At 37.9% G+C, this 27,561-nt stretch overlaps 1 protein-coding gene across 2 annotated transcripts in view; it reads left to right on the top strand.

The window, feature by feature from the left end:
- The window catches only part of WWOX (WW domain containing oxidoreductase), a 911,117-nt gene that overhangs the window by 237,662 nt on the left and 645,894 nt on the right, over nt 1-27,561 (top strand). For both annotated transcript variants that reach the window (XM_069497831.1, XM_069497832.1), the window contains one exon: nt 25,798-25,983. In XM_069497831.1, the coding sequence (XP_069353932.1) occupies nt 25,798-25,983 (186 nt within the window). The remainder of the gene's footprint in view (nt 1-25,797; nt 25,984-27,561) is intronic.

A 27,561-nucleotide genomic window follows, 5' to 3' on the forward strand; every position in this document is an offset into this window, starting at 1 on the left:
GCCAAGGAGGCTAATTTAGAATGAGCACTGCTAATCATGATTATATAAACAATAGTTGCTAGCCAACTTTTTGTTTATTCTGTGCAAGGCAATGTGCTAAGCACTTATATAATACATGTATTCTCTCTTTCCTTTCTTACAATAACCCTGGACATCAGCCATGATTATCTCCATTTTACAAATTAAAAGGGTGAAGCACAGAGCACCTAAGTCACTTTTCCAAGTTTAGCAGTGGTTGATCCAGAATTTGACCCCAAATCTGTCTGAATCCAAAATGACTCCTCTTTTTCTTGCTTCTCCATCTTCAGTTATATATTTTTCAGTATGGATTTCTGTATTGGTTATGTATTGTCGAGTAACAAATTACTTCAAAATAGAGTGGCTTAAAACAATCTAAAACAACAAGCATTTCTATTCTCGCTCCCCTTCCTCCCTCCTTTTTTCTCTTCCTTCGTCTTTCTCTCACAGATTGTTTGAATCAGGATTCAAATAAGGTCAATGTATTTTTTAAAAATTCTTTTTTAAAGACAGGGTCAGGCTATGTTACCCAGACTAGTCTTGAAGTTCTGAGCTTAAGTGATCCTCCCCCCCGAGTCTCCTGGGTAGCCGGGATTACAGGCTTGTACCACCGTGCCCACCTAATACATTTTAATTAGTAGATTTTCCTTCAATGTTTTTTTCCTTTAAAACCTTTCTTTTTTAAAATACAACTTATTTGTTTATAGGACCAGGTTGTTCTCTAGAGATTTCTGTGGTCTCTACTTTGATGATTGCATCCCTGGGGTGTCATTTAACATGATCTTTTGTCTCCCAAGTTTCCTGTGAAAGAGATTTCATCAACTTCATGTTTAATGTCTTGGTTAGAGTACTTCCTAGGTGGTGGTGTAGTCTCCCCTCAAGGGGACACATAGGCCTGGTTGCCAAAGCCTGTTTTCTTAAAGCTCAGCAAGTCCTGACCTCCTCCCCCCCTCCCCCCTCCCCTTGTTTTCCCACTCCCATTTTCATTCATCTATCCAGTTATTCTCCACTTCTTTTCTGGGTGGTCAGCCCTGGAAGCCTCAGCCTGATCCCAGATAGTTCTCCCCAGAGTTAGCGGCAGTGGTGGTCCTCGGCCAGTGTGGCTCAGGTCAAATTATTTGGGGTATTACTGGAAAGTTCCAAACCAAACCAAAGCCTGTGGCAAGTCCCACCCAAACTGAGTTTTGAAGGATATTTTTGTTTCAACTGCAGTCCTGGAGTGGAGCCAGACTCCACACTGCCTGGCAGGCAGAGGCATCCATCAGAGTACAAAGAGCGGGAACCCTTTCTAATCGATCACAACAAATATTGGGATTTTCTGTGACGGACTCAGAAGCAGCAGTATATTTTTTGTGATGCTTTTGCACATTTTCATTCCTTATTGTAGCTGCTGAGTTTACTGAAAAGTACACATTTTGAACAGGGTCTAGGAGATTTCAACAGCTTCTGGAACTAGGGGCTCCATAATACTTTTTCCTTCTTCAAAAACCACTTTCTAGTTCGAGTTCCACATGTCCCTGACAAAACAGATGCCTGGATTCCAATCCTAGAATTTAAAAGTTGGTGATGGCACGTAATACAGGACATTCACCGCTTAGATTCCACTTACCAGTCAACTCTTGTAATATTGACCAAAGATTTTAATTCTTCCTGGAAATTCATTGAAATTGATAGGAAATTTACATTAAAATAATTATGCGATTCTAAAGGTTTTTAGAACATTATTTTTGATTGTGGACTTCTATTTCTCTTCTACACTTTCTGTCTCCAGTATAATTTAAAGAAATTAGGCTTTGTTTCTCTTAGAAGATAATATAGAATAATGATGTTTTTTAAAAACCAGTTAAAATAACAGTTTTCTATTCTTTCTTTACTTTTTAAACATTCAAGGAGAAAATCTTTAACGAAGTTATTTATTTTCACTTGCTGCTAAATTACTTTCAGAACTTGAATCTACTAATCCCAGATATAATATTCTTGGATTCGTATTTCAAATTTTGCTGTCTCAAATCCTTCTATGGAAGTGGGTGGGCTATAAATTATAAATAAATTCCAACTTTTGAGGGATAAATTACCCTGAAGACCAATGTGTAAATTACAGATTAATCTTTCCTCTTCTCCCTAGCTCAATTTTAAGAATAATGTTTTAGCCAACATATCTGCATTATTCCTTGCTCAACATGAGAAATCCATTTTTGGTTTGCCTAACAGAAGATCATGTTGCTTTGCTTTTCTACACAGTATGAAAACGAAAAGAAAAGGAAAACAGAGAGGCAGATTTTAGCTATAATGAATGCTCTAAATCTAGATCTTAATTATGATTTTTTAGGAAATTTTTGAAAAGTTTACAAGTTAATTTTTTCCCATCCCATACATTTTCCATCTTAAAAAAGCATACTGTGAAACATTAGTCTATCTAGAAACATCAGGGAAGAATACTTCCCTTGCAAGTAAATTTTTTTTGTCTTCTGAAATTTAACTCTTTAGACATCCAATCTTTTTATATAATTCTTTAAAAAATATTTTTTAAAAATACATTCTCATCCCTTATTAAACAAAATACTAATTCAAAGTAGTATTGTGCAGTACAGGGTTCAGTAAACTCTTCTACAAAGGGCCAGAAAGTAAATACTTTAAATTTTTCAGGCCATTAAGATCTCTGTTGCAACAGCTCATTTCTGCCATTGTAGTACAAAAGCAGCCATGAACACTGTGCAAATGGGTGATCATGGCTGTGTTCCAATAAAACTTTATTTACAGAACAGGCAATGTGCCAGATTTACCAAGAGCCATAATATGCTAACCCCTGGTATAATGGAAAAAACAGGTTTGCGGGGGCTGGGGGGGCGGGGGGGCGGTGGGCAGCTGAATTTAGGTTTAAATTCCAGCTCTACTGCCTACTGGCTCTGTGGCCTTGGACAAAGTCCTTAAAATCTCTGGGCCTCACTTTCCAAATCTGTGTAAAGTGGATTTTCACCTATGCTTTGCAAGGGTGTTGTTGATTAGTAATAGCCGTAATGCAGGAAATTATCAGATACATCTCTGTTTATGAAGCCTATGGCTATTTTTAATATGCATTTGTTTCTTATCTTGATCCTAAAATGATCTGAAAGGTTTGTAAGAATATATATAGTATGATGAGATAGAAATAAGAACTCTAAACAGGAGAAGGGGGTAAATGTGGACTAGTAAGATATGATTAGGGAGGAAGTGTGGATTTCATAAGAGCTTTCACGGTTATTAAAACTTTGACCTAAGAATGAGTTTTGAGATACCCGGCAACCAAGAGAAGAGGGGAGATGAGCTTCAAATTGCCTGCATGACAAGCATGACAAAAGTCAAACAAAAATGATTATTAGTATAGTGATGCTTCACAAAGTACTTTTCACTCTATTGACTATTCTTTTTTCCTGCTCTTTGTTATTCTTTTTTTTTTTTTTTTTTTTTGAGACACAGTCTTGCTCTGTTGCCCTGAGTAGAGTGCAGTGGTGTCATCATAGCTCACTGCAACCTCAAACTCCTGGGCTCAAACTGTCGTCTTGGCTTAGCTTCCCAGGTAGCTGGGACTATAGGTACCTGCCACAACGCCCAGCTAATTTTTCCATTTTTAGTAGATATGGGCCCTTGGCCTTGCTCAGGCTGGTCTCAAACTCCTGAGCTGAAATAATCCTTCTGCCTCAGCCTCCCAGAGTGCTAGGATTACAGGTGTGAGCTGCCTTGCCTGGCCTCTTTGTTATTCTTTATTTTACACTGATGCAAAGCCATGGACCTGAGGATGCTTCACAGTTTTCTTCCAGAGTAAATGCCCCAGTTCTATTTTCTTTGATTTTTCTCTGTCTGTTTCTCTGGCTTTAGGCATCTTTTTCAGATGATTAGAGTAGCTTTAAGAGCACCCTGCTTTGGATAAGTGAGGTACAACGGGGCATACTACAAATGCTACAAATCCTTGTGTATTCTGGAGTACTCCATATGCCTTCTTCCTCCCCTTCTTTTATACATTTTTTTCTTCACTTCATTATTTACTCAGCACTCACAATGGTGCCAGGACCTGGGCTAGACATTGGAATTAAACTGTTTGCCTTCTCACTTCTCCTGCGTTTCATCTTTCTCTTGATAATAGTCGTGATGCTTAAGATTTTTTTGATAACTTTATATGATGCCGATCTTCAAAAACATATCCTTGGTGGGGAAGAATAATTGTTAAATTGATTAGGGGTCACTTTGCTACTAAATTTGTCAGAAAAACAATTCAGTGAGCCCTTTTGCCATCATTAAAAGTCATCACTAAGGCATACATGAAAATACATTTGAATTAACCACAATACTGTTCACAAAATAAACATTTTTGATTTCCCCACAGAATTCTAGGTTCAGCCCTTACTATCATGTTCTGTGAAATCAAAGTGATCTATGTAAATTGAAGACACAAAAACCTCCACTTGCAGGTTGAGTAAAAGCCAAGCTTCGGAGGGTGGATACAGCTATTCCTTTTCTCCCATTCTTCACCATCCCACCAGGACATATGTGAGCTTATCTTAAATCTTTACTTCTAGCAAATAATAGTAATTTCATTGCTGGTGTTAAATAATGATCACTTAAAGCACTGGGCTAAACATGGGTCAGCAGAGTTTTTCTTTAAAGAATCAGATAGTAAACATTTTTGGTTTTATGAGCCAAATGGTCTCTGTGGCAACTACTCAGCCATTGTTGAGTACATTGATGAGTGTTAAGTGAGATCATTGTAGCATAAAGTAGCCACTGACCATACATAAATGACTGGGGGTGGCTGTGTTCTAATAAAACTTTATTTATAAAATACTTGGATTTGAGATCTAGCCCAGGGCTGTGGTTTACTACCCCCTGGACTATAGCCCACAGTTCTTTGAAATGTAATTCATTTTAATAGCATCCTGTCTCATCATGAGAAATGCATTCCATTTTTCTTGGAAAATGGATTATGTTAGGTCTGCTCAAGATAAATAAATATAGATAGCAAATGTTGTGTGCATGGTTAATTTCAAGTCTCTGTATAAAATATCCCATGATACTTAAGGGCCAAAAGAAGAGATAAGAGTTTGAGTGGAACAATGTGCTGTGCTGAGTTTTGGAAATATCACCATATGGAAAAGCAGGTCAATAAGACAAGTAAGTAATGTTTAAATAATGAAGACACTGAATCCATTATTAGAGCTTGGAAGCATATAATGATGATGATAATAATAATTGCTAATATTTATCAGCTATTTATCATGTGCCATGCATAGCTAAGCACTTATATACTATCCCATTTTATCCTACAAAGACTCAGAGGGTAGGTCAAAAATGGTAGAAGAATGGCAGTGTCTTATGGTTCAGCCTAGTACAATGATTAATCACATTTTACTAATCAAGAAATTGAGGCTCAAAGAAATTAAGGACCTCAGCCAAAGTCATGGTAGCTGGTAGGTAGTGGGGCTAGAACTTAGTTTAAAATCTGCTCTGCTAGTAAGCTCAGCTTAGATAGTAGGTTGGAGAATCAGAAAGCTGTGTCTCAGTTGGGAAATGCATCATGTAGTACACAATGCCGTTCAAGGAGATTTGTCCATTGAATAGGATAGATGACAACCACTGCCTACTGGAACAATTATTAAGGTCACTTCAAGGTTAGAGTGATGCTTCTTCCAGCCAGTTTTCTATCTCCAAGAGAAAAATGTTTTCCTGCAACATGTGTAAAGGAGGTTGAACAAACTCAACAGAAGAGAGGCTCATCCCCTCAATTAAGGCACTCAGACTGTTTTCCACCAAATATCTAGGTGTCTCTTCTTGGGGTCTGTTTAAGCAGAAATGGCAGCTATCTACTCCCATTTGCAGTTGTCTTTATACTTTTACTCCAAATGTCATTTCCCTTAGTTTCTACTTGTCTTCAAAATGATGCTTATCAGGTAGACGGAAGAAGACCAAAGGTCATTTTGCTGTTTATACCTCTGAATTGCCGGAAGGATCACTCTCAACAGCACGTATAGCTGTAACACTGTCCTGTTGGGTGATGTCCTGCTGCCCGAGCTGCAATGGCTCTACATTTGCTGGTGTGGCCCACTCAGGTCTCTGAGACCTGATCCTTTCTCCCCTGTCATTTATGGCCATGTTTTCCCAACCCCCTGCCTCTACACTCTTCCCTCAGGTTATGGATCCTGACCCTGGGCCTTTGTTTGTACATCTCCCCTCCTACCTGTCCATCACCTGCCCACTGTGTGGATTTGTGTCCCAGCCTCTACAGAGCCTCCCTGTTCCTTCCTCTTCCTTCGGCACTACGGTTGAATTGATGAGTCACATTGCAGAACATCAGCAACGTACCCAATCACCATACTTGGACTACTTTGGGGACGCTTTTTTTCTATATTGATTTTTCTTTGTTAGACTGAACCCCAGAGGAGCAGAAGCCTTGGCTAATTCATCTTTGTCTTTGCTTTGAATCTCTGTTGTACAACTTAGTGAAATGGTGACCTTGGCAAATTCCTTAATCATTCTGATTCTCAGTTTCTTCATCAGCAAAGATGGGACATGATAGTAATACCATTCTGGAATTGTTGAGAGGATTAAATAACATAATGTGTATAAAATATCAAACCTGATACCTAATGAGCAATTAATAAATTTTAAGTTGTATCATCATTGTCACTATCACTATCATCATCCTTTGAAATTATTACAGTTACTGCCTTATAGTAAGCTCAAGGAAGGGGAAGGGATGGATGTATGGATAGAAGGATGGGAGGGAGGAAGGAACAAAAGAGGGAAGGGAGAAGTGGGAAAACAAAAATGAAAACACATAGTTCCATTTGGTAAATGGAACATAACTTTTAAGATGTCAATTCTCAGCCATTTAGAGTTATTGAATTGGTACCTCCTTGGGTGGTATGAAGGCTATGTGTTTGTAGATCTTCGGAAACAACTTTTAAAGTAACGGTATATATAATGGTTATTTTAGGTAAATAAAGGTTTCCTTCCAGAAATCTATGAAAACATTTGTTTTCGATGTTAAAAGAGTCAGGGCTTCCCTGGTGTGGTCATGGACCGTGTGACCTAGCCAACCTGACATTGCTTGGTGTGAACAGACACTGACCCCTCTGAGCCTCCTATGTCAAGCCTGTTCTTTGGCCGTGAGACCACCCACATAGCCATCTATGCAGCAAATCCATGGTGTTAGGGTTAACATTTGGTTACTCTCCGAGAACTCTTGATTTTTGTAAGACTTGAAAAAAGCATTTCAGTTTCTGTGGTTTAGAATTATATTTCCCAACTTGGCCTGTGAATCCAGCTTGGTTTTTCTCCTTGTACCCATCCTAACCACCCTCATTGTCACATTGGAGTTCTACGTTTACATAATTGACATGTTGAGAAGTTGTGCTTAAACCACACTGAAATCACGTTTTAATAACATGGGAACCATCTTTCTTCCCCAGTAAATTGTTGAGAAGCTAATTCTTGTCAGCCTAAAAACTTGAATATACATTTGAATAAATCAGCAGTGCTACACTGTGGCAGCCTGCTGAAAATCCCCAAGGAAGATTATATTTTTAGTTGAACTACTTGTCACTGCACTGTGTTTTTAATATTGTGAGTCCTTTCTTTTCTTCATTTTTGAAGAATCTATTCAGTACCTTGTCATTCAGAAAAACACAAACAGATCTTCTCAATTAGCAGCAAAGTTCTTCAGTTTGCCTTTTAAACTTAAACTGCTGTTATTGTTCAGTCACCAGCTCATAATCAAAAAGGTATTTGAGCTGACATTATGCAATAATTGGTAACCAAAAACAGAAAGGAGAAAAAGGTCCCCGGTTGTCTCAGAAGTACAAGTAACGGGTAAGTTGACAAATTATATGGCTTTGGGAAATGGATCTTTGTGGAATATCTTTAGCCTGAAAATACAGCAGTGCCTCAATTTCCCACATCAGATCTGTAAACTGCACATCTGTGAATCAGAGACTGTTACAGTGGTTCCCAGACTTAGCTGTGTGTGGAATGAGCTGGTGGTCGTTAAGAAACACGGATGCCTAGCTGCTGCCCCCAGACGTTCTGATTTAATTGTCTTGGGTGCTGATGGATGAAGGGGTGCACACTTGGATAGAAGGAAGGGAGGAAAGGAAGAAGGAGGGAAGGGATTATTCTGGGATGTGCACTGGCCATTTACTTTTAAAGCAAATCTGAAACATCACAAATTTTCATGAATACACCACTGCCCCTCAATTAACACCGTTGTTCGTATTTCAGAGTATCACCTTTTTTTTTTCTTTCAATAGAATGATAGCCATTCTATAGGAAGGACATTAGATATGTGTGTGCATAAATATATATTTCAAATTTTTTTTTAAAATTTTTTTCTAATATCACTTTTTTTCTAGGTTTTCCATCATCATTTAGTGAAGATAGTTAATTGACAAAATAATACCATAAGGCTGTGGAAAATACCGTTAATAATATTTTAAAGAATAAAAACCAAGGTTTTAAATTTTCAACTTAATATTTTACAAAATAGCTACAACTCAGATGTTGAGAAATAAATTCATCTTGACATGGTAAAATTCTAATAATAGGCTGAAATAATGTTATGAACTACAACTGTGTAGCTTTGTATAGCCCATCAATTGTCTTAAAAAAAAAAAAAGCAGCCTTATTGTTGTTGAACTCACTGTGTCTTGCTTGGGTCTTTGTATCCTGGATGGTGGGTGAATGTGTGTACGGGGGACAGGGACTGGAGAGCTGTTAGCCAAGGCTGCTTCCCAAGAGGGGAAGGAACCTAGCTGGAGGCTACTTAAATCATTCTGAGAGTGTTAGGACAGGTTTCTCAGAGCCCAGGGATTTTTTTTTTCCCCTCAAAATTGAGATATAATTTACATACCATAAATTTCACCATTTTAAAGTGTACAGTTATTTTTACTGCATTCACAGAGTTGTACAATCATCACCATTCCTAAAATCCTCATCATTTTCATCACCCCAAAAAGAAACCCGGTAATGATCATCAGTCATTTCCTGTCCCCACTTCCTCCAGCCCTAGATAGTCACCACTGTGCTTTCTGTCCCTACCTATTTGCTTATTCTGGACATTTCATATGAATGGAATCATTCAATAGGTGATCTTTTGTGATTGACTTCTTCCATTGAACATAATGTTTTCGAGGTTCATCTATGTGATAGCAAGTATCAGTACTTCATTTCTGTTTGTAGCTAAAAAATATTCTACTATGTGGATATACCACATTTTGTTTGCCCATTTGTCAGTTGATGGATATTTGGGTTGTTTCCACTTTTTGGCTACTGTAAATAATGCTGCTATGAGTATTATTCCCACTGTTCTGCCCTGTTGGAAGACATCATGCTACTTGGGGGCTAAAGGTGTTGGAAGGTAGGGTGATGGGTCCATTGAAACATCTCCATGGCCTTCAGCATGGATCCCAATCTCAACACCAACATTCTGTCTCAGCCCCTCTTGAAGGAGTGTCCACTGGGACATGCCCACTGGTCCTTCAGTCACTGAGGAGGTGCTTACGTGTCAATGATCATAGCCGACAGGAGGACAAGATGTTGCATGACCCTTTTTTGTTTAAGAAGTGACAGGCTGGATTCAACTTGGGCTCAATTATTTTGTAAAGTGATTTGTTTATGTGACTTCTCCCGACCCAGGAAATAATTCTAACCAATCAGTGCTGGCTCCCTTTGGCACCGGGGTCCAGTTGCTTTACAGCTGGTGACAGGGGGGCCCTACCACTACCACATGTGAATTAATCCTCAACTCCAGAGCTGAGTGCTGCTCTCCGGCAAGGTTGTATTTCTTCATTAGCTATTCCCAGGGCCCAGGGAGTCCCAGAGGATGTCAGAGTACATTAATTTTTATCATAACATGGAATCTTTCAGGTCTGAATGGCAGCACACAGCTGTCAGGGGCTTTCTGAACTCTATTATAGCTCCATATATCTCTAGGCAAAACAGAGGAAAGAGTCGTCATTGGCAAGGGAAATGTACAAAATGCATGAGATGTTTTATTGTTTGAGTGACTTGACCATGTGCTTAAGCACATTCCCCAAACAATTTGTTTCCTATTGTCTGTGGAAGCTCACCTTTGCCACCTCATATTAAAACTCCCTCCCTGCATTATAACTGTGTAAAGTATGTTTTAAATAAGCCCTCATTGCATAATGGTAATGAAATCATCATCTGGTACTTACAACTATTCTATAAATATATTAAAAAAAGAATGCTCCCTTCCCATATATTTTCAGCAGAATTTATGCATCTGTGCTATTGCAGAAGTTCATAAATAATGGCTTGTAATGCTGAATATTGCTTTATGTCTACAAAATATAATTTTAATTTGAAGGAATGCTAATGTGTTTCCAGAAAGCCTGGTTATTTGTTCATTTCTTTTATTTTTTCCCCACTTACCAACTGAGTCTAATGCTTAGAGGGATGCATTTTAGTTCTAGAGGAGGCCCAGGTATTATTTTAACAGAAGCACTGTCAACAAATGCCAGCAGTCCCCTCTGCGCCAGGCCCTGGACCAGTCACTGCTAGATGTGGAGGCTACACAGACTCTCTTAGAGGAAATCATAGTCAAAGAGAAAAGGCAAAGTTCTCAGTTCTAAGAGTAAATGCATTCTTTGTAGGTGTAGCCAAGTAATTTACTGCCAACTCCAGCCCTTCACCCTTCAAGTGTCCTGGTTATACTTCTGACTTCTTAGTAGTGGATATGTTTTATAGGGCTGCGTGGAGCCTTCACTTAATTATTGCCACTGCAGGCCCACGTAGTCGTGTGTGCTCTGTGGGCCATGGAGCAGTTGCCCAAGGTTCGCCTGTCACTCTTCATACACAAGACATACACAGGCAAATATTCTATTATCTTAACACATATTCATTTTTTAAAACCTACAATCAGAAGAACAACCCCACTTTGCAGATGTTTTTGCAAAGGATGAGGCTGAGAAATACAGATGAGTTGGTTTCCAGTGCATTTTTATAAAATAAATACAGATGGTCTGTAAATTAGGCAAATGGTACCTACATGACCCCATTGTGGATAATATTGACAGAGAAAGGGACTCAGTGGGTTAAAAAAAAAAGGACTGATGTATGTGACGTTTTAAAGAAACACACAACAGTGAATTTAGCTGTTGTGAGCAAAGATGCAGAGAGTTTTCACAAGCAGTGTCTTATTTATTTTTCAGGGATTCAGTAGTAATTCAACAAACTCCTATTGTATGTCAGGCATGGTCCTAGGTGTGGGAGCACAGGGTGACGTCAGACACCATTTCTGTCTTTCAAGGGTTTCTAGTCCATTGATAGGACTTACTCCATTTGATCATGGGGAAACTGAGGGTTATGGAGAAATAACCAATTCCCTCTTCTCTAATAATGCCAGCCCTGATTGTCCCTATCCACTGCTTTGTCCTTTCTTCTATTTATATGAATAATATTCACACTCTCTGAGTCAGCTCATGGAGTTTACTACAGTCCATCTTGGCCTCCCAAGATTCCTTTCATACCGCAGCTAAATTTGTTTCGGACAAGACTATGATTTATTTGTCAGATGAACTATGAGAATGTGCCAGGAGAGACTTAATTAGTTAATTCACATTTTCTCAATCCATGGGTGCTATGTTCAAGTGAGGTTACTAGGTTATGAGTGTGGTTCACACTATTCTTGCTCTCCCCACCCGCCCTCATCCTTAGTACACTTACCGTTGATTTTCCATTTTATTAAATGTTCCCAGGAAGCCAGAACACAGGGCAACAAAGTACTAAATGCAAAGGGTAGGAGAAAATGGAAACCGCTGGCACTGGGACAGCACGGAGTTAGGCCTGCACGTTGGAACTCATGCCAGGTGGTCTAAGTGCTGCTGCTGGCACAATTATCAAATTGATACATTTTTTTCCTAGAAAACCTGCGTGGAGAGGACGTCGACGTCCTCCCGTTTTACATTTCCCCCCATTTAGAATCAATGAGGTTGAGATTTTGCTGCTGGAACAGCAGATGATGGGATGGGAAAATATAATCAAGATAATGGACATGAAGCAAAAATTTAAGGAAATAACAAAAACAAGAGTGTTTCCATTTTCTGTTAAGCGTACGCACTGATGTTCTGGAATTTACTATAAGAAGTTGTAAATGGTGCATGAAATGAAAAATTCCTGGTGGTCTCCAGGGGACACAGCCAGCACTGTGCTCTACTCCTGGTGATTGTTTTGGATTATTTTCTCTATTCCAACTCAAGTTAAAAAAAATTAATTAAATGTGGCTAGGTTATCTTGACAGCAGAATCCACTCCCGGTTAATTATTATTTTAATACTTGATGGTGTTCATCAAATTCTCAACATATGTAGATCATTTAAAAATTCAGAAGCACAGCGGATGGTTGTTGACCACCCAAGCTGATACTGATTTTATATGTTGATGTTTCTCTTGTTTTATTTCCTTGCTTGCCTTGAATATTTATTCAGGATGTTCTCTACCAGAGATATCGAGCAAGGGTATGGGAAACAGTAGATAGGTATTTTATAAATATGTAAGACAATGTATTTCTCTGAATTATTGGTGAGTACCATATCCCTAAAGTAGAGCAGCCATCTGAGAAAAAAGAAAACAGCCTATTTTAGGCACCCTCTCTGCCAAGGCAGATGATAGACACTTTATTTATTTTTTCTTAATTCTCACAACTATCAAACAAGGTGGGCATTATCATTCCCTTTTACAGAAGACACAGCTGTGACTCAGAGAGGTTTATTAACTTTTCTGAGGTTCACACAGCTAACGAGTGGCAGACTCAGATGACAAAGTGAGTTTTATCTGTCACACATCTCTCTGACCTGCTAGCATTGCACCAAGCAAAAGAATTCTCTTAGGAAAATGTTATGATGCAAAAGATATTCTTTAACTAGGGATCAAGTTTCTCATTCATTCTTTCAATAAAATGACTCACATTTTTTTGAGGGTGCCTCATGTAAAAGAAAATTGCTCATGTCTGTTCTTTCTAAAACGTACTCTTAGAACTGCTTATATTTTAGTGCAGCTTTCCTGAACTTGTCAATTGAATAGTATATATGATTATTGCCAAATCAGTGAATTGGTGTACTATTATTTAATGTTTAGTGCTACCAATTTTTTTTAAAATCTCCCTTCACAATAGTATCTATGAAATTGTGAGTTTGATAGGCTAATTATATATTTTTCCAATACATTGTAGTATATAAATAATTTTTTTAGGTTCCCGATATGCTACCTAAAATCATCTTCCATTTTACAAATGGCAGGCACACTGCAGCCATGGTCTTGGTGGATTGCTGAAGTGTAGAGATCCTTAACTGGGCTTGAGGCAGCTGTAGGAGAAACTTGCTGTGTTTTGTGCCGCTGTCCATGAATTCACTAAACCAGCCCTAGTTATTTGAGTGGTGGTCCAAAGTGAAATTCTATGGTATTGTCTTCCCTTCCTTTTCTGGGAGAAAAGGCAGGCAGTTAAGACTGAGAAGTAGTTTCTTACGGGACTGTGGGTCCTTAGGTCCTTTCTATTGAATTTCAGAGTATTTCCAAATAGTATGAATTCTTGCAACTTACTGGAGAAATGCCCCAGATGGTGTGACATTCTGCTTCAAGGAGGAGTTGGAAAGTATTTCCCGTTACATAACATTCCACTCAGCTCATTCTTTTGCTGTATCTGAAATGGAATCCCCCAAAGCCACAATTATCTTAACATTCTGAAGGGTGTTTATTTAACCTGCAAAGTCCTGCCTCATTTTGGGGAAGCATGTTAACAATTTCATTTACAAATCTTCACTGTAACTCAATTCCATGGTGGTGACTATTGCTGCTGTTAAACTCTTTTAAAAGCCCTTCTCGGGTTTGAAATTATATGTCTGATTCTTGGGTTCCTTAAGTCCTAATGGACTGATTTTGTCTCCAAATCATATATGACCATGTCTTTATTGATAAACTGAGCCAAATCAACTTTTTCCCTCTTCCTTAAGTCATTTTTTAAGTAATAATATTAGGTCATTAAATATGAAATGTCTGATTTCCAATCAAAAGTTTAGTTTATTATATCTCAAACAAGAAGCAGTACAATTAATCAAAGTATGTGCCTAAGCTATCCACACAGTTTTGCCTTCTTAATGGTAGCTTGCTTGTGCCAACAGTGAAGAAGCCTGGAGGGCAAGTGGCAATGAAATCTCAAAAGGTGTTTTTTCCCACAGCTTGTTGAGAATTGAATATTTTTCTTTGCAAGAAGAGGTCCAAAGCCTGGAAGAAGTGGTAGTCAGTTGCAAGGTCTGGTGAATACAGTGGATGACACAGAGTTTCCAAGTCCAGCCTCTGTAGTTTGAGCATTGTTGTCTGTGTCACATGTGGTTGAGCGTTGTCTTGCAAGAGGATTGGCCTGTCTCTCTTGCCCAATCTCAGCTGCTTAATTGCAAACATCCTCATCATTTTGTTAAATTGCTTGCAGTAGACATCCGCTGTAATTGACTGACCAAGTTTCATGAAGCTGTAGTGGATAATGCATTTCATACTTAATAATCTAATATATTGCAAAATATGGCTATGTAATGTCCTATAGACCAAACATTATAGGGAAAAGAGCATTGATTCAGATGTATCCATTCAGATGTGTATAAGATGCTTACTTCATACTACAGCCAGACTCTGGGCAAACAAAGATGTCCTTCCTGTAGACATTGATTGTTGTCGACTGGTAGAGATAACACTTGCACATACAGATTGTGGCACATAGTGGAAAGTGTTAAGTATTGTAGGAATGGACACATCCCAGACAGAATTGAAGACCAAGCCTCCTGGGAGATGCTACACCTAGAAGTCGATGTTCAATTTACAATAAACACTTAGATGTGTTGGCACTGAGTTGTTGCCAGTTCCTGGTGAGCAGACAGGCTGGACAACAAGAATAGGTGGCAGGGTTGACAATGGCAGTGGTTGCTTGTTGAATTGATGGGACCCTGGCCCCCTCCTCAAGTCTGTGTCACTGGTAGTTGGTACCTTAATGGGGACTTCACAGCTGGGGAATTGGGTAACAGCTGGATCTCCTGTCTCCTGCAGTTATCTCTTGGGAATAAGTTAAAGTTACTATCTTTGTCATCTTGGGCAAGTTACTTAATCTCTCTGTGCCTCAGTTCCCTCCTTAGCAAAATGCCATAATATTACTACCCACCTCATAGAACTGTTGAGTGGGTTAAGTGAATTCATGTGTGAACATGCTTAGACCAGAGCCCTGTACAGAGTAAGTACTGTATAATGATTGGCCATCATCATTAATGTTATTGTTACTTGGGTAAACATCAAGTTCCAAATGGTGTTTACTATTTTTATTTAGTAGTGATTTCCCAGGTGTGAGGGTGCACCCACTAGTCAAGATGGTTATCTGGAGAAGTCAGTGTTCATGGTGTTTGGGAACCGGGACACAGGACTATAAATGAGATGCCGATGGAGCACCCTGGGGCCTACCCCAGGGGAAGTGTAGGGCACTGGGCATTGTATTATATTAGGAGTGTCTTAAAGGGCCTAGAGATAATGATCTTGACCAGACAGAGAGGCTACTGGAGAAGACAGGATAGCACATGTTTCCTGGAGCTGTGGGTTTGAAGTCATCTTCATGGAAGTGTTGTTTGGAGTCATAGAGCTGGATGAAACTGCTGTAGGGAAGAGATGAGAGACTAAAAGAAAGAAAGCAGAAAATGGAACTGTGGGCAGAAGAGGAAGGGCTGGAGGAGACAGAACATGGATCGGATATGGCATTGGCAGGTCCAAGAGTGGACTGTGTCACAGAAGCCCAGACAGGAAACAGGACAGGAATCAGGGAAGAGCAGAGTTCACCACGGCAGGGAAGTCTGGTCTCAGCAGCAGGAGGTTGTTGGATTTATCAATTGAGAAGCCGTTGCTCTCCAGGCAGCTTGGAGAGATTCTTGTTGGTGGTGGGATGGAACTCAGTCAGCGTAGTGAGGTGAAATGCATCCAGGCTATGGAAGGAGACTATGAGTGGAGATGACTGTTGTGGAACCAGAGACCATAAGTGGGAGACAGGCCAGTGAAGCTTGAAAAAGCTCCTTTGTCAGGTGGATGCCTCGCTTTCTCTGTCCAGCCCCCTCACTCCTGTGTGTCTTTCTCCTGACTTCTTTTCTCCACTTTCTTTCCTTCTGTCCTGATTTTTCCCTATTTGGTGGTCAGAAAGATCTGATTAGGCTGATGGGCAGCAAGAATGAGCCAGTGGAGAGGGAAGGATGGAAAATGCCAGAAAGAGGGGGTAGTAGTATGTGTGGCTCTTGAGGGGTTAAAAGAGGGAGGGAGTGGGAAGAAAACTCAGAGGTCGGCCATCTAAAAGCAAGGTGGTGACAGCCTTTGGACCTCCTTCTGTTTCTTATCAGCCTCCAGTTCCCCCTCCACCATGAAGTGCCACTTATGGCTACTCTAGGCAGAAAGCCTGGCTAAAAGTATCAGGAAGCTTGGCCTGCTGTCACTCCCATTAATTACAAGCCCTCCTATCTTAGCTATTGGTTCTAGTGGAAGTGCTGCATTCGAAATGCCATCTCCAGAGTCTACAGGCCCAGAGCATGCTCTGGGTCCACTCGGCAGAGAGGCAGTGGCTTTATGCATAAGCAGAGGAGAGCCGCAGAGAACATGCAGACTTCTCTATATTGGAATCTTCAGTTCTATACTTGGAGGACAGACAACCTTTTCTGCCCTTAATCACCCCTCACGGATCAGAATCCACCCAAGAAGAAAAAGAAATCAGTCCCTTAAAGTGCTGACTAATAGCATCAGCTTTGTACATGGAAGGATACTATTTTTGTTTCCATTCTGTCTTTATAGTTTGAACTTTTCCTTTTGATAGTCTGTAAATATTCATCATCTCAGAGCCTTTTGAATTACGATGGCTTTTAGTCAAAACTGTGTAAAATGTGCCATTTGAATAATAAAAACCTCATTAAAGCCAGGCAAAAGGAATTCTTTTCCTTTTGTACAAGCCAATTAAGTGTCTTTACAATTAAAAAAAAAAAGTCAAGTACTTTATAGTTTCATATTCCATAAGCCTGTTTTTAATTAATAGAGGTGACAGGTTTTAGGTACAGGATACATATTTTGCCTCTGGTGTTGTGCAATTAACATTAATGAAGGGTATTAAAATTTGGTGAGAGAGGAAAGGGTTTCCCAGGTCCTCTGTGGGTTCATGCCTCTGGGCTAAAGTCTTTGGTAGCAAGTTGCTAGGTTTGATGAGGTTTGCATTTTCTTGAGAAAATATGCAGGCAACAATGAAGGTAACTAGAAGAGGCATTGTTGTTATTGAGAGGTCTGGTGTCAAAATTCCAAATGCCCAGGCCAGTCTTAAAGACAGGTAAACACCGCAGGATATGCTTTGAAGAATTTAATTTTCTATCTATTGTGGATAAAAGTGAAGGGTATAGAGACAAAGGAAGTAACAATGATGTAACCTGGCAGGCCGACAAGATATTGGGGCTTTGCTTATCACAACCTTAGAAGGAGTGTATTCAGTTTACAGGTGAGGGAACAGGCTTACACAGGTTAAATATTAATAACTGGCTATGAGTTAGGTAAGTAAAATAACATGGCTGAGCTAGAATATCTCTCAGAAATGGACTCTATCCATATCTAGGGATCTTATCTAAGAGAGCAGGTGTAGTCCAGTAGTAGCCTTGAGATCAGATGACCCTTTGATTTTATTTTGTTTTGTTCTTATTTATTTGCTTCTTTATTTATGTTAGTTGTTTCTGATGCTTAATTTATGACCTCAAGATATTTGCTTCTAATCTTTTGTTTTTCCTTCCTTAAAATGGCAATAATAATGCATGTTACCTAGGGTTCTTAGGTATACAAAGCTCTTAACAAGTGCCTAAACCATAGTTAGTACTCAATAAAAGAAAAAAAAAGTATCAATAGCTTTGGAAAAGTGAATCAAATATTTGAGATGCAACCTGAAAGGAACTTAAATGTAAGTCAACAAAATCAATGTACACAAATCAGTAGTATTCCTATACACCAACAACAGTCAAGCTGAGAATCAAAGCAAAGACTCAATACCTTTCACAATAGCTACAAAGAAAATAAAATACCTAGGAATATGTTTAACCAAGGAGGGGAAAGACCTCTACAGGGAGAACTATGAAACACTGAGGAAAGAAATAGCAGAGGATATAAATAAATGCAAAAACATATCATGCTCATTATCTGGCGAATCAGCATTGTTAAAATGTCTATACTACCCAAAGTGATTTACAGATTCAATGCAATCCCCATTAAAATACAAACGTCATTGTTTGCAGATCTAGAAAAAATACCTCAGCACTTCATATGGAACTAGAAAAGACCCCAAATAGCCAAAAAAACCTTAAGCAAAAAGAACAAATTGGGAGGGATCACTTTACCAGACTTCAAGTTATACTGCAAGGCTATAGTAACCAAAACAACCTGGTGCTGACATAAGAACAGGCCAATGGATCAGAGAACCCAGATATAAAACCATCCTCATATTGTCATCTGATCTTTGACAAAGTATACAAAAACCTACAATGGGGAAAAGAATCCCTATTCAATAAATGGTGCTGGGAAAATTGGATAGCCACATGTAGAAGACTGAAACAGTATCCGTACCTCTCACCACTCACAAAATTTAATTCATGATGAATAAACAGGCTTAAACCTAAGGCATGAAACTATAAGAATTCTAGAAGAAGAGGTTGGAAAAACTCCTATAGATATCAGCTTAGGCAAAGAATTTGTGAAGAACACCCCAAAGGCAATCACAGCAACAACAAAAATAAATAAATAAATGGGGCCTGATTAAATTAAAAAGTTTCTGTACAGCCAAGGAAACAATCAATAGAGCAAATAGACAACCTACAGAATGGGAGAAAATATTTGCATGCTATATATCCCATAAAGGGCTGAAAACCAGAATCTACAAAGAACTCAAGCAAATCAGCAAGAAAACATCAAACAACCCCATTAAAAAGTGGGCAAAAGACATGAACAGAAGCTTTTCAAAAGAAGATAGACTAATGGCCAATAAACATGTGAAAAAATGTTCAACGTCTCTAATCATCAGGGAAATGCAAATCAAAACCAAATGAGATATCACCTAACTCCAGTAAGAATGGCTTTTTATCAAAAAGTCCCAAAGCAACAGATGCTGGTGTGGAGGCGGAGAGAAGGGAACACTCATACACTGTTGGTGGGACTGCAAACTAGTACCACCTCTATGGAAAGTAGTATGGAGATACATCAAAGAATTAAAAGTAGACTTACTGTTTGATCTAGCAATCTCACTACTGGGTATCTACCCAAAGGAAAAGAAGTCATTTTATAAAAAAGACACCTGCACTCAAATGTTTATAGCAGCCCAATTCACAATTGCAAAGATGTGGAAACAACCGAAGTGTCCATCATTCCATGAATGGATTAATAAAATGGGGTATATGTACACCGTGGAGCATTATTGAGTGATTAAAAAAATGGCAAACTAATACGTTTTGTAACAACCTAGATGGAAGTTGAGACCATCCTCCTAAGTGAAGTATCACAAGAATGGAAAAACAAACACCACATGTACTCACTATTAAATTGGAACTAAATGATCAACGCTTATGTGTGCATATGGTAGTAAAATTCAGTGGAAATCAAGCAGGTGGGAGGGGGGAAGGAGGGGATGGGTAAATTCACACCTAATGGGTACAATGCACACTATCTGGGTGATGGACACACTTATAACTTTGACTCAAACTATACAAAAGTAATTCATGTAACCAAAACGTTTATATCCCTGTAATATTCTGAAAAAAAAAAAAAAGCCTAAATGAGAAAATAAAAATCAGATATTCTACCCTCAAAAAAATATGCAAAATATAAAAGACTCATTTGATATAAAAAATATCATACTTGGTAGAGTAAGTGTACCTTTCACAGCTACACATGTTAAATTGCTGCCTTTGAACATAGTCTTTTAAAACCGCTAACTTTTGAAGTAGTTGTTGATCCTTCTGCGATCAGTGTCTCTGGTTTACATGTGGTCATGGTGGGTGGTGACTGTTATCCATTCATTATTAAATTTCTTAAGAAAATAAATGTAAGTCATATATTCACTTTTCCCTTCCCACTGCCAAGGTTCTTAGCAATGGTCCTGTCTTACCACAGAATATGAGTTATCCCCGCTATTAATCAATAGATTCTGTTTTGATTTGAAATGTAGTCTAATGAGTGTTGTAGGCAGGCCAGATGCCTTAAAGCATTTGTGTCCATCTCTTCAGAGACTACTTGGGCCATTGAGGGGCTATGTATTTGATGACTGTAGTGGGCACCATATGTGGAAAACAGGTATTCTCAGCTGAATACAGCTGACCCCAACCATATTACCGTGATTAGGTTTTAGGTAGGTGATAGGTTGGAAAATAGATGAGGCAACAGAATGAATGAGATAATTTCTTGGTGCAACCCAGATTACCCAATGACAGTTAGGTTCACATGAATACTTATAAGGGCAGTGATTCGATACATTTTTTATAGTTATAAAATTAACTCATGCTTTCTGCCAAGCATGTAAAGAATTATTAATAATATTAATTCTTTACAAACTCTTGCAAAAAAAGGAAGAAATACTTCCCAACTCACTTTATGAAGCCAGTATTGCTCTGATGCCAAAACAAGACGTAGACATCACAAAAAATAAAACTATAGACCAGTGTCACTTATGAATATAGATGCAAAAATCTTCAACAAAATAGTAGCAAGCCGAGTGCAGCTTCTACTTGTAAAGAGGATTATATACCATGACTAAGTGGAATTTACCCAAGGAATCCAAGGTTGGTTTAACATTCAAAAATCAGTTAGTATAATTCACTATAACAGTTTAATAAAGAAACATCTTAGTTGGGCACAGTGGCTCGCACCTTTAATCCTAGTACTTTGGGATTTTGAGGTGGGAAGATGGCTTGAGGCAAGGAGTTTGAGACTAGCCTGGGCAGCATAGCGAGACCTCTCTCTACAAAAAGTAGAAAATTTAGTTGGGCATTATGTTGTGTGCTTGTAGTTCCAGCTACTTGAAAGGCTAAGGCAGGAGGATCCCTTGAGTCCTGGAGTTTGAGGTTGCAATGAGCTATGATGACACCACTGTACTATAGCCCAGACAACAGAGTCGAGACCCTGTCTCAAAAAAGAAACAAACAAACAAACAAAAAAAAAACACAAAGAAAGAAAGCGAGAAAGAAAGAAGTGAAACATCTCAAAAAACATGCAAAAGAAAAATCATTTTAAAAAGATCCAACACTGTTTCATGATGATAACCTTTAGCAAACTTAGGATAGGGAGGCATTTTCTCAACTTGATAAAGGACATCTACAAAAAACCCACAGCTAACATCGTCTTTAATTCTGAAAGATTGAGTACCTTCCCCCTAAGATCAGGAAATAAGGGTATTCACTCTTACCACTTTCACTTAATATTCTACTGGAAAGCCTAGCTATGGCAATTGGGCAAAAAACAAAAAGGCAAAAAAATAAAAATAAAAACCATAACAGAAAAATGTAAGCAATCCAGATTGGAAAGAAATAAGTAAAACTATCTTTATTTTCAAGTGAAATTATTTTATATGTAGAAAATCCTAGGAAATCCATTTAAGAACTAATAAAACTATAACAAGTCCAGCTAGGTTACAGGATAAACATTTAATAAGCAGAAGCCAATTGTATTTCTATATATTAGCAATGAAGACATCCCATATTCATGGATCAGAAGACTTAATGTTCTTAAGAAAACTGTACTCCCCAAATTATCTATAAATTTAGTACAATCCCAATCAAAATTGTAGGTGGTTTTCTTTTTGTAGAAATTGAAAAGCTGAAACTAAACTTCATATGTGACTACAAAGAACCTCAATAACAAAATAAGCTTGAAAAAAGAACAAAGTTGAAGGACCTCCATTTCCCAGTTTCAAAACTTACTGTAAATCTTCAGTAATAAAGACAATGTCATACTGGCCTAAGGATAGACATACAGATAATAGAAAAGAATTGAGAGTCCAGAAAGAAATCCTTATATGTGGTAAGTTTGTTTTCAACAAGGGTGCCGAGAAAATTCAATGAGGAAAGAATAGTTCAACAAATGATGCTAGAACAGCTGGATATCCATATGCAAGAGAATGAAGTTAGATCACTTACATACACCATACAAAAGTAGGAAAAAGTGGGTCATATACTTAAATGTAAGAGCTAAAACTATAAAAGCCTTAAAAGAAAACATAGGAGTGTATGTTTGTGTTGTTGGGTTAGGCAATGGTTTCTTAAATACAACCCCAAAAGCATAAGTGACGAAAGGAAAACAAAAAGATACATTGGATTTTGTCAAAATGAAAATTTTTTATGCTGCAAATGGTACCATCAAGAAAGTATAGAGACAACCTACAGAATGGAAGAAATATTTATAAATTTTATATCTAATTAGGGATTTGTATACAGAATAAAGAACTTTTATAATTCAATAATAAAAGATAACTCAGTTAAAAAATGAACATAGGATCTGAATAGACATTTTTCCAAAGCATATATGTGAATTGCCAATGAACACATAAAAAGATGCTCAACTCATTAGTTATCAGGGAAATGCAAATAAAAACTACAATGAGATACCACTTAATGCTCACTACTATGGCTAAAATAAAAAAGATAAATATACAGAAGGATGTGGAGATATTAGAATTCTGTTACATTGCTGGTGGGAATATAAAGCTGTGCAGCCACTTTGGGAAACAGTTTGGCATTTCCTCAAAAAGTTAAACATTGAGTTATCATATGACCCAGCCATTTCACTCCTAGGTGTATTATCAAGAAAAATTAAAACTTCCATTTCCACAGTATCTTGTAAATGAATGTTCATAATAATAATATTCATAATAGCCAATTTAAGTGGAAACAACTCAAATGTCCATCGAATGGTGAATGGATAAATGAAATGTGGTATATTCATATAATTAAATATTTTTTGGTCATAAAAAGCAGTGAAGTACTGATATATGCTATAACATTGATGAATCTTGTGAACATCATACCAAGTGAAAGAAGCCAGTTACGAAAGACTCCTTATTGTATGATTCCTTTTAATGTATGAAATGTCCAGAAAGTAGATTGATGGGGTTTGGAGGATGGGAGCATGTATGGGTTGGGGGTGGTTAGTGATTGCTAATTTTTTTTTTCTGAGTAATGAAAATGCTATAAAATTAGAATGTAGGGATAGTTGCATAATTCTGTGAATATACTAAAACCATTGAATTGTACACTTTAAATAGAGGAATTTTAATCAACAGAGTGAACAGACAGCCTATGGAATGGGAGAAAATATTTGAAAACTATGCATGTGACAAAGGACTAATATCCAGAATCTTCCAGGAACTCAAACAACTCAGCAAAACAAACAAACAAAAACAAATAACCCCATTAAAAAGTGGGCAAAAGACATTAACAGACATTTTTTAAAAGAAGATATACATACAGATGTTCAACAAGCATATGAAAATATGCTCAATATCACTAATCATCAGATAAATGCAAAATAAAACCACAATGAAATATCTTCGTAGACCAGTCAGAATAGCTATTATTCAAAAGTCAAAAATAACAGATATTGGTGAGGATGCAAAGAAAAAGGAATGCTTATATGCTATTGGTAGGAATGTAAATTAGCACAACTTCCACAAAACAGCATCGTGATTTCTCAAAGAACTAAAATTAAAACTACCATTTGATCCAGCAATCCCACTACTGGGTATATACCCAAAGGAAAAGAATGTGAACTTTTCTAATTCTTATGATATACATTTTCAACTTAATATCTAGGGTGCAGGAATATATATTTCCACTAGCTATGTAATAACATAATAGTATTATGGATAAATGTGCTGATACAATAGAAAATATTTTATTAATTTTTGCTGCCAGTGTAGTTGAACATGTTAAGTATTGCCCTGGTCATTTGTAATCCAGTTTTACAGAATTTTTAACATCTTTGTCAATATTTCTGTTAGATTCTTAGAATGTGTTTCTCTTATTAATTTGTAAGAACTCTTTATATAGTAAAAGTATGGGGCCTATATATCATTACATATATTTGCCATTTTGCTTCTCTTTACTTTTTTTTTAGATAACAGATTTATTTTAATTTTTATAGAGATTTTTCTTTCCATTTCCCTTTATTGTACACCAACATTTGTTTTTTAGTAACTTGCAGCTTTTAGGCTATGATCTCCCATGAGGAGGGGAACAAGATCAGATTGTGGCAAATAGTGATAGATGTATGAAAAATTTCTATGAAAAGAACACTGAATTTTTTTTAAATGAAAGTATAGATAAGATTTTACTTCCTATATCACATAGGAAATATTACCTGCAAGCCATTGCCATGGAATCTGAACTATGTGAGGAAACAACACCATCAATATCCAGCCCCTCATTTTACAGTCGGGAATCAGCAGCTCAAAGACCTCGTTGGGTGATTTGTCTGAAACTGGGACAAAAATGCAGATCTTTGAATCTTAGTCCAGCGTGCCTGTAAAACCCCACCCTATCTATTTCTCTCTTATTTGATATCTTAGCCAAGTTTCTGAAATGCTTGTTTTCCCTGTAAAATATTTATATGATTGAATTTTTTCCTTATCACAAAGATACCACATGTTAATTACGGAAAAAATGAAGAAAATATAAACTTAGAAAGAAGACAATTTAAGACACTTTGGGGCCCACCTACCTCTAGAGACAGTAACTCTTAACATTTTTATATATCATTCATTACCATTCTCTCTCTCTCTCTCTCTCTCCCCCCTTATCTGTGTGTGTCTGTATGTAATCATACTATATATTTTTTTTAATAACATGAGTGTTTTATGCAGGGTCACTAGATTTGTTTGTCATCACTTTAATGGCTGCATAGTATTTCATCATGTGAATATATTCTACTTTACTTAATAATTTCCCAATTGTATATTTAGTTTGCTTGTTGCTTTTATGTTGCAATTACAAACATTGTGGACTGCCTTGAATACATTTCATTATTCAGTTCTTATTAGTATATTAGGATAATTTCTGACAAGTACAATTTCTTTATGAGAATTTAAGATTTTGATTCACATGAACAGCTTATTTTATTGTTAAAAATTGTATTATGATCAAATTCAATATTTATGAATAAGAGAAAACATTATAACAGACTTGCAATCATCTATCTGCAGGTGCTCGTTTCTGAAATGTGGATTTAATCTGACATCTAAAAGGAATACTGTATATTTAAACAATATGTGCCTGTCTCTTCAGAGCATTTCCTGGTCCCTACTATGTGCTGGGTCCTGGGTCCCTCTTTTTTACTGCATGTTTTCTCCTTTATTTCTCATATCTGTTTTCATGGCTAGTTTGATTTGCAGACAAAGAAGGTGACAATTGGATGAATTAGGAAGCACAGATCTAATCAGGTGGTAGAACCTGAGTTCCAACTAGGGTGACCAGCTCATTCGGGTTTGTCTGGCACTGTCCTGGTTTTTAGCACTGAAGGTCCTGTGTCCTAGGTAACCTCTCATTCTCCAGCAATGCAGGACAGCTGCCCTCTCAAAGCGATGCAACGTTCTAGGGTGTTCCATTTCTAAATGATTGGTGTATTGCAGACAGGGAAGGAATTGGTTATTCCTGAGGAGCATGCATTATCCTTGGTTTTAGAGTGTTTATGTCCACATAATGTTGAATATTTTATTTTTCAGGTCTCTTCATGTGCTTGTGTGCAATGCAGCAGCTTTTGCTCTACCCTGGAGCTTGACAAAAGATGGCCTGGAGACCACCTTCCAGGTGAATCACCTGGGGCACTTCTACCTCGTCCAGCTCCTGCAGGATGTGTTGTGCCGCTCAGCCCCTGCCCGAGTCATTGTGGTCTCCTCAGAGTCCCATAGGTGGGTTAGCATTTGATGTTTTTTCACTTATCCTGTTTCTTGCACCAGCTAATGTTTCCACAAGGCTCTCCTTCTGAAAATGATTTTGATTAGTCCCACTCGGAGAAGTGTGGGTGCACCCAACCTGCCTTGCTTTTTCCAGTCTGTCTTCAGTTTCTCCAGGTCTTTTTTGTGTGTCTGTGTGATTGTGGGGGATTGTTTGGGGGGACTGTCTATAGCAATGTAGATTGTTTTTACAACTATACTTGGAGCTCCTTATTGATTTTGCTTGGAGATGGAATAATAATTGATCAAATCTGAATGGCGTGACCTTTATTGATTTGTAATTCAACAACTTCAACATCTTACCAAGAAGAATGTGCAGTTATTCTAGCAGGAGAAACAATGCAATTAAAGACTGCGAGATGAAATCCAATTGTTTTATAATGAGAAATTAGGGAATTCAATGCAGACATTAGCTGTGTAATTGTAGAAAGGGAAGTACTGTAGTTAGAGCATATTAGAAATCTGGCCATGCCTCTTTTGGTTAAAATTTCAATTAAAACATCAGATGGCACTTCTTTTCTATTACCATTAGGAGAATATTCAATTGACTAAAAAGACATTTGAAAATTTCATCGTATTTTCAGCATATTTGTTTCTGGAGTTGGATAAACAACTATTTGTCTAAAGAGAAGTGCTCGGAAAAGACAAAGGACTTGCTGGGTGAGGCTAGATTTAATACTTGTTGGGGAGATTTCTCTGTTGAATTTTCTTGGTGTGGGAGCTGCAGGGGTAGGGGGAAGAGCTTTCACTCTTAGCAGAGTAGCTGGAAAAAAAAATAATGTGCAAGGGCCTATTTTTTCCTCCTCCTTCTCCGTCTTTAAGTCCTGAAATGTTTTAGTGACCCAGAATGAAGCTTATTTTTTTAATCATACTTCCATAAAATGTAACCCCTGGGACTTGGAGGAGAGAGACCAGCCAAGGGTTAGCTTGAACCCTTTATCACTCCCAAACACAGGGGCTTATGGTATAAGTGACACACTGCAGATAGATTTACTTTTACCATTTTAAATTTATGATGGCTGAAATGAAAGGAAAATGCCAGTAATAATCCTCCCCCGTGTTAAAAGACATGAAACATCTAGTAATTAGGTGGTAACAAAATCTGGACAGCCTTATCTTTGCAAATCACACCAGGTTTGTGAAAGAGAGTGGAGTGGCCCTGGAAAGGAGTGAGGGAGGCTACCGCGGGGGCAGGCGGGAGAGAGAGCTCCGGAAATAAATCTGCCAGCCCCAATCGTTTACCAGATGTGGAGGGCACTGCGGGATATGTTTAAATGAGCCGGTATTTAATGGGAGATTATGTCGAATTGTCAGCTGCTCACTTTCCTTTATAAATCTGTATCTCGAATGGTATTTCGTGTGACGTCTTTGTTCTCTCCATAACTACAATGTAATTCATGCCAACCGTGGAGATCTTGAATCTTAATTTCATTAAAAAGATGAATTTGGGAGGAAGGGCCTTGGTCTCCTGAATTAGATCCATCTGAAGTGTGTTGTCAGGCCCACTCCTGTCTGATGACAGGTTATCTGCTT

Source organism: Eulemur rufifrons, chromosome 23, assembly GCF_041146395.1.
Source record: "Eulemur rufifrons isolate Redbay chromosome 23, OSU_ERuf_1, whole genome shotgun sequence".
NCBI classification, from domain to species: domain Eukaryota; kingdom Metazoa; phylum Chordata; class Mammalia; order Primates; family Lemuridae; genus Eulemur; species Eulemur rufifrons.